Source organism: Thunnus albacares, chromosome 8, assembly GCF_914725855.1.
Source record: "Thunnus albacares chromosome 8, fThuAlb1.1, whole genome shotgun sequence".
In the NCBI taxonomy this organism is placed as follows: domain Eukaryota; kingdom Metazoa; phylum Chordata; class Actinopteri; order Scombriformes; family Scombridae; genus Thunnus; species Thunnus albacares.
The window spans coordinates 20297778-20305417 of NC_058113.1; the positions used below are offsets into that span (position 1 = coordinate 20297778).

The following is a 7640-nucleotide window of genomic DNA, read 5'->3' on the forward strand; positions in this document are numbered from 1 at the left end:
ACGCGCTCGAGCATAGATGACGTATGGCCGCTAACTATCTTATTTTTTCTTTATTTTAACCGTTTCTTTTAAAATATCTTCGAGTATTTTCAAAGTGGGAAGATAATCTGCTAACAGTGGGGTTGTTTTCTTTTATTAAGCTTTGTTTAACGTCTCCACAAAAGCATTTTTTCGGCGAAAGCCAAATAATCACTACATTACCCATAATTCCCAGACCGATAACAAACTCAGGGTCAAAGGGCGATCGGGAGTCGAAACCGTTTGGTTATTCGGTTAGTATGTTAAACATTAAAAAATATATTCATGTTTATGTTCAATGTACTATTTTAACAATAGTGTTAGGTTTTCTATGAGTTCTTGAATTACGGAAGGTTAAATAATGTTGTCCAGCGCACTCCATCCAAGTTTTAGTGAGTGTCAGGTTTTCGTTCCTCATACTGTCTGGGCAAACAGCAGGCGTGTTTTAAAGTAAAAATGCCTTTTAAATCACAGACTTAAACATGGCCTCAGACGCGTCAGAAGTGCCCTCAACTTCATCAGGGGACCAGAGGGATGATGGGACCCACTTGGCACCCACAAGTCCAGATACAGGTGTCCCAGCTGACCCAAACTGTGGCAAAGACTCCTTAAAAGCCACAACAGGTAAAGCACATTTTACAGTTTTATTTATACTGTTAGTGTCTGTCAAATGGCCACTAACTTAATTGAAACATATAGCTTAAGGTGAGGCTATATGTGGCTATATATGAGGCCAATATTGTGATACATGTTGACACTGTAAAGTAGTCTTCTGGTAAGTCTTGAAACTACATCACTCTGAACGCTTTCTACTTAAGAAACCCTGTAATCAAATTCCTGAGTTAGTGCCACAATTCTCAGTCATTGTGAGCAACTACAGTTCTGGTACATTCATAGTGTTATTGTCACTACCGCTGACCACCGCCCCTTACACTGAAAAATGAGAACGGTGTGTGTTTCACTATAATAATAAAAACCAATATTTCCACTGCATGCTGAGCTGCTCTGCTGGAATCCGTGTCAGGAATCAGGAAGTGAGTCAAAAGGCTCAAGAGGCTCAGAGGTGTTGGCTCTGACCCCAAGATCCAGCATGAGAAGATTCACTGTCTGCTTCTACTTCCATGTGTCTCACTGGGCTCAAATCAAAAGAAACTTTCCGAAGGAATAAAAGAACTTCCTAAGGTTTAATTATTAGTTTTCCACAGTTATTTCCAATCTCTTGATGTGAGATTTGTATGCCTGGAAGCAGTTGAAAGACTGCTAAGAGTGCCATGATCTCCCATGAACTGGTCAGCCTGTGCCAAGTAGTGCCCACTCGGCGGGAAGGAGGAGAGTACAGCTAATAATTAAAACATTTGGGTTGTTAGTCACATTCAGATCTCCTATCTGGAAATAACACTGTGGGTTGTGTGGCATGCGTTTGAGTTTACAGGCAACCACATCCTAAGTCGTTGGCTGACATTTGAGCCCTCTGGGGCGGGTCATTGCCACCTGTTATTCTTTGTAAGTGTGTTGGAGAGGAAGTATAGTATTATCCAGATCATTTCTTTTCACTTCCAGTTTCCTTTTGAGGACTTATTTTTTAGGCATTTAGATATAGATAATCCAGTAAAGGAGGATTAAATTTGATATGTTTACCAGCACTCTGGAGGCAGGTGATAAGGGATCATATTTTCTGACGTCAGAGATTTTTACCATGTATCTGTGATCTGGCACACATAAACATATCTTCCAGAGCAGAGCAGTCATGTAAGGGTGATATGGGAGACAGAGCTCACCCATATATTTAAAACACACATGCACAAGCAAACTGCACAATTAAATAGCTAATTTTCTGCTTTAGGATGAATCTCGTATAATACTGTATATAAACATTTTCATTTATTAAGTAAACTGTCAAAACCCTAATCTGAGAACATCCTGCCACAGTGTTGTAGGTATTTTTAGTTTTAGTGAAAACGACTATACACTTGCAGCATGTATTGTACCGTGTATCCTCTCTCTTCAGCTCAGTTCGGCCTCCAGGTGCAACTGCTGGTCAGTTCATTAGAGACAGGTCAGACTGTAGAGTTAAGATGTCATGTTTGTAGGTGTTTTAATTTATGATCTCCTTACTTAGAACAGGCCCTCGTCATATCTAAGCGGAATTATGGGGCAGGCATCCAAACATATTAACCGTAAATGGTTTAGTATTAGTCAGTGTACATAATACAAATAACTGTCTGGTAGCTTGAAACAGACTAGGCTGCCAATTTTACACATAAGCTGCTCTCAGCAACATTAGTTTTTCTTAAGTGCCATTGCTGTGTTATTCTTCCGAGCTAATAATCCACGGTTACTTGCTTTACATTCCTGTCATTACAGTTTCATTGCCCGTCTGTCTTGCTTACTTTAGCCTTCACTTCTCTCTCTCTCTGTCGTTTTATCATTGACAGAGTCAGCAGGACGAGATGAAGAAGGAGTCGGCGTGTGCCAGTTTTTCCTGATGGGAAAGTGTCATTTTGGCCACAGATGTCGTTTGTCTCACAGGTCTGCTCGCCTTACCCTGATCAGCAAAGTCAGCAGTTCACTTGTCATTTAGTTAATGTATCTTTAAGAGGTTGGAAATCATTGTAACACAGCTGCTAGCATTAAATCAATGGCTGCCTGAATGTTAACTACTTATTGCAAAGTCCATTCTGGTAATAGAGATTATTCAGTAGTGTCGTTTTTTACTTTTAAATTTATTTTTAATTAAGTGCAACACTAAGGCTGCTAGCATTAAATAGATGGCTGCCCGCATATCAACTCTTTTTCGTATTTTTTTTAGATTTCTTCAGATTTTCTTAACTTTGTCTTGTGTGTATTTTTTAATTCTAATGTTACTGCTCATTTTTCACAGCAGGCAGATTGATACAGCTTAGTCAAGGCTAGTGTGAGAGCAGTACAGAATTTAGCCTACATGAAGGCTCATATGAGTCAAGTTGAATTAGATGCATAATTTTGCTCTAATTTCTCATACATAAATAAGACTCTTGTTGCTCTCTTTTCCAAGTGACCCATCCATAGATGATTCAGTTGCTGTCACTCCTGACCAGGATGACAAACAGGATGGAGAAAAGACAGACAAGAAGAAGAAAGGCAAAGTGAACATAGCAACGAAGCCAAAAGACAACGAGGGAAAAGGTCACTCCACGTTTAGCGAGTTATTTAAGTCATCTGATAATGACATCATACTCCTAAGAGGCCCTGGAAACTTTTAATCGTTATCCTTTTTTCTCTATAATGATCTTTTTTTTATCCTCCCCTTTTTATCCCCCATTTATTCCCCCTCAGATGTGAGCAAAAAGCCTCGCATGCGGACAGCAGATGATGTTATCTCTCGGATCCTGTGGGACCCATCAGTGGATGCCTCCCAATTTGTAGTGGGGTATGTGGATCGCTTCCTCGGCGTACTGGAGCGTCCCTTCTCTGACTTCAACTGGGATACCGACCCTTGTGACTGCGATTACACTGCTGAGCTTGCCCTTCCCAGACACAGGATCCAGTACTTCACCTACAGAGGGCACCGCGTCTGGGACCGCCACACCAGGACTGACAGGGTGTTTGGCTCCACTGGTCAATCTCTGGCTCCCCCCTTTGGAGGGGAGGAGGAAGTAGAGGGTAAGAGAGGAGCCTTTATTGTTCTCCCACCTTTCATACACGTACTTACACACAGAAAAGTTAAGCACAAAAGCCAGCACACAGAATTTCCACTGAACAAATACATTCATTTATCTTACAAGAAATCCACACAGAAGACCAAGAACAACAACAGAGACTGATTTTGGAACAAGACAGCCTTAAAGCAACAGAAGACCAGCCACCTGCTGTCAGTGGGCAGGAAGAGAGTGAAACAGAGGAGTGTACTCAAACTGAGAACACACATCTGGAGGAAGATAAGCAGAATGAGATGAATATTCACACCCCTGACTCAGCACAAACAGCTCCAAAGTGTAGACGCAAAGCTTCTCAGGAACAACAGGACTCACAAGGAGCATGTGCTGTGGAGGAGGCTGAAAATAGGTCTGGTGTTCATCCTTTTTTCATCAGTCCAACTGAAAAGATAACAACTCATGAACAGGACAAAACAGATGTTACGTGCTACATTTTTTTCAACTTAAACTCACTGTGAAACAAAGTTAGAGCATCTTGAGATTTTGTGATGTGACGTATTTGCAAATTAAACAGAATATGTGGGCAGGGTAAAATTCAAGATTAGTCATCTGTGTGACATTTCACAGCAAACTGATACATACTCAAAATCTCCCAAGAAAGGGAGATTTTGATGTAAAAAAAAAATTAAAAGATTATTTATTTTTTTTTACATATCTTTGGAAGATAACTGAACAATTAATACAAAGACACAGGATGAGAAGTTGGAAAATATATTTTTTATTCTACGATGTCAAGACATAATATTTTACTTTTAGGAAATTAATGTTTACATGAGTGTCTTGGTTTTGGGTGTGAAAGCTCAACCTTGAAAAGCAATCTGGAAAGATACTCTCCTGCCTCTTGAGTAATTTTGCTCATCTGTTTTGATTTTAGACTTGGAGTGTCAACAGACCAAATGTCCTCGTCCCAGAAAGACGGAGTGGGCGTAGAAGAGGAGGGTAAGGAAGATGCTTTGGAAGAATGGGAAGAAAGCTGGGAAGGCAAAGAGGATTCTTCGGTAGGAACAGCAAAAGCTGTCACCCTGAAACATTCTTGTTCTGCTATTACGATTCACATTTATCACAGTGACTCTCTTTATGTTCCTCCTCTACTATGTGCAGAGTTATCTTGGAGCCCTGAACATCAGCCAGAATCCATCGGCACCTCTGGAGCAGAGAAAAGAGAAGCGTGGTGGTCAGTCCTCTAAAAGACGACCCACGCACTTCATCACCTTCAGGGCCAACACTCCTGCTATCCTCACATGTTTCCAACGGCTGCGGAAGGAGCTCACCACCCTCATCCCGTCCTCTGCCCCTCACTGGCAGGACGCCTCCAAACTTCATGTCACTATGTGTCTCCTGAACCTGCAGGGCCCAGCTGAAGTAGCTGCTGCTGCGAAGATCCTGAGGCACTTTGCCCATTTGGATCGCAACCCTCCAGTGGCTTTGACCTTCCCCGTGAAGCTGAAACATTTCAACGGGAAGGTGCTGTACCTGAGTCCTCAGCCTCTGCCTTACCTCCAGCAGCTCAACAGCGGCCTGCAGGAGGCCTACAGGAAGGAGGGCTTGCTCCACAAGGATTCCTACAAGCCACGCTACCACCTCACACTGGCAAAGGTAGACAGGGATGGAGGAAGGATTTTTGAAGGGGTGGGTGGCCTGAGGGTGGGTAAGGGTTTAAATTTTGGCCGTCTACCAATAAACACCTTGCACCTTTGTAGCGTGGGCGGTTCCAACGTAGATGGTTTTTATGAGACCGTGTGCATGGTAAATCTCTGATACAAGATGATAGAAGACAGCGCATACTATACACATACAGTACATGTTGACACCTCACATAAGACTGGGTGTAATACTTCTGAGCAGGATTTGCACTGATCATGTGGCCTTATCTGTTTTTTAATCTTGTACGTTTTTAACTTTATTCACTTAAGATGCACTTTTAAAAATAATATGGTAAAGGGGATTTTTATTGGAGGGCCTGAAGGTTGTAAAATTAAATTTGATGCAGGGCTGCAGGACAGTGGCAAACACACCACCTTCAGTTATACTAAACTATATTAAGATGCACTTCACTTAAATTATAGAATGATAAAAAAATATTTGAAATTTTTTAATGAATCCATTTTATTCTGTGACAGGCAGCTATTATACGTCATATTGATATGATGAGAAATGAATGTAGCCTTTACAAATTAGATGATGCAGGCTGATACAATAGATCCAGATGTTTACTTTACCCGGCAAAAAACATAAAACCTAAAAACAGTTTGGGTAATTTCCCTTCATGGTGTTTTTTTAGTTGCTCCTTTTAGTTGACAGAAATTAAAAATACACCACTACACATCAGCCAAATTGTACACACATAGATAATTTAGAATTTGTGTAGTTGTGTCAAATCGGTCTGCGGGGGCCTGGACCACACGGCAAGTTCAACGTACCCAGGATGTCTTTTTGTTATTTGGCTTCACTGAACCTAATATTTTCCGTCCAGATAACCAGAACTAGGAAGCTGGTTATCAGCTAGCTCAGGCAACTCTGGGTTTTCAAGCTACAAGTCTGTCATGTGAAAGAGGCGGGGTTTTTAATTACAAGCAAATTCCTCAGAACTATGAATGAAGTACTTCATATGATACGAGATGAAACAGTGATAGAAAGTACCTGTGGAAATCTAATGCTTTAGGGACAGAAAAAAGTTATATTTAACGAAGTGGAATGTAAACAAGCCTGTAATCATACAACAGAATAAGAAGATGCAGAAACACAAGAAATAATTTCCACATATTAAAAGTAGGATAATAAGGCTTAAAATACATGTAGGAATTATTATATATGACTGATGGATCTTCAGTTAGATGATGAAGAAACCATCTGAATATGTCACATAAAAAAACTTAAAAGTAACACCAGACTGTTTCTGCTACTGAAGCAAAGAGAGGAAATGTAGTGCCTTTATAATCATGGGAGCCAATTAACAGTGGGAGTGTTATTTTTCTAATAAAAGACAATCCTTCGTTTTTATTTCCAATTATCATCACACAGTTGTCTCGTGTTATGGGATCATAATGTAAAACCGTCCACACTGTCATCTATCACACAGGGGATAAAATTCAGCTAAAATTGTCGTTATGTGTTTAGTGTCGTAAACAATCTCTCTGTTTGTTAGAAGCTCTGTTTTAAAACCAGACAGGAAATAGAAAGTCTGGAACAATATAATGTTTCTACTGACCTATAAAAATATATATATTGCTCTTCTTTACTTGTCACTTTATTGTAAACTCAGGACTTTTGTGATCGGGGCCAACTTGCTTCACAATGTCTACAATCTACTTTCTTACTACTACACAGACAGGATATATGCACCTGCCATAAATGCTTATGTAGGAGACATAAATTGTTTTCATCAGTGGAAAATATTATGTTTTCTGTACAACCATTTAGCCAAAGTAGTTGTATTCTACAGCTCATAACTCAATGATTTATACAATCTGTCTTATATGAATATTGTATTGAATGTGTTGCACAAGAATGATGACTCTGTGTGCTTTTACAATGAATTATAACCACTAGATTGTCAAGCACATTAAATATTGAATTGGTTATTTTAAATCCTTTGAGTGGTGATATTTTATCAGTGCTGTGATGGATGGCCTGGATGCGCTACTGTTGCTGTGCGTTAACATACAGACACACACAGAGAGAGAGAGAGAGAGAGAGAGAGAGAGAGAGAGAGAGAGAGGCTGCGTAAACGCTCCCTGAGCAACTCTTGCATACATAATATAATTTTCTGTCTTCTTTCCCCCTCTTCCTCCCAGATACACACGCACACACATACACTATACATAGTCTATATGAGTCAGTGAGTATGCTCTGTGGCTCTCTACTGTTTGCTCCCTTGCTCGCATTATCTCCCAGCCTCCCTTCCCCCACTCTCTTTCAGTGACACAG

At 40.4% G+C, this 7640-nt stretch overlaps 1 protein-coding gene across 1 annotated transcript; it reads left to right on the forward strand.

The window, feature by feature from the left end:
• The first annotated feature begins 104 nt into the window (after positions 1-104).
• leng9 (leukocyte receptor cluster (LRC) member 9) lies at positions 105-5541 on the forward strand. The gene is made up of 8 exons (XM_044358548.1): positions 105-272; positions 493-642; positions 2454-2547; positions 3053-3183; positions 3334-3660; positions 3783-4062; positions 4588-4711; positions 4815-5541. The coding sequence occupies exons 2-8, from the start codon at positions 501-503 to the stop codon at positions 5469-5471; spliced, it is 1755 nt and encodes a 584-aa protein (XP_044214483.1). The 5' UTR covers positions 105-272; positions 493-500; the 3' UTR covers positions 5472-5541.
• The last annotated feature ends 2099 nt before the right edge of the window (positions 5542-7640 follow it).

Coding starts and splice junctions, on each gene's coding strand:
- leng9 (XM_044358548.1), top strand. CDS start 501: ATGGCCTCAGACGCGTCAGAAGTGCCCTCAACTTCATCAGGGGACCAG. Junction 2,548..3,052: donor AGATGTCGTTTGTCTCACAG/GTCTGCTCGCCT, acceptor CTCTTTTCCAAG/TGACCCATCCATAGATGATT. Junction 4,712..4,814: donor AAGGCAAAGAGGATTCTTCG/GTAGGAACAGCA, acceptor TACTATGTGCAG/AGTTATCTTGGAGCCCTGAA.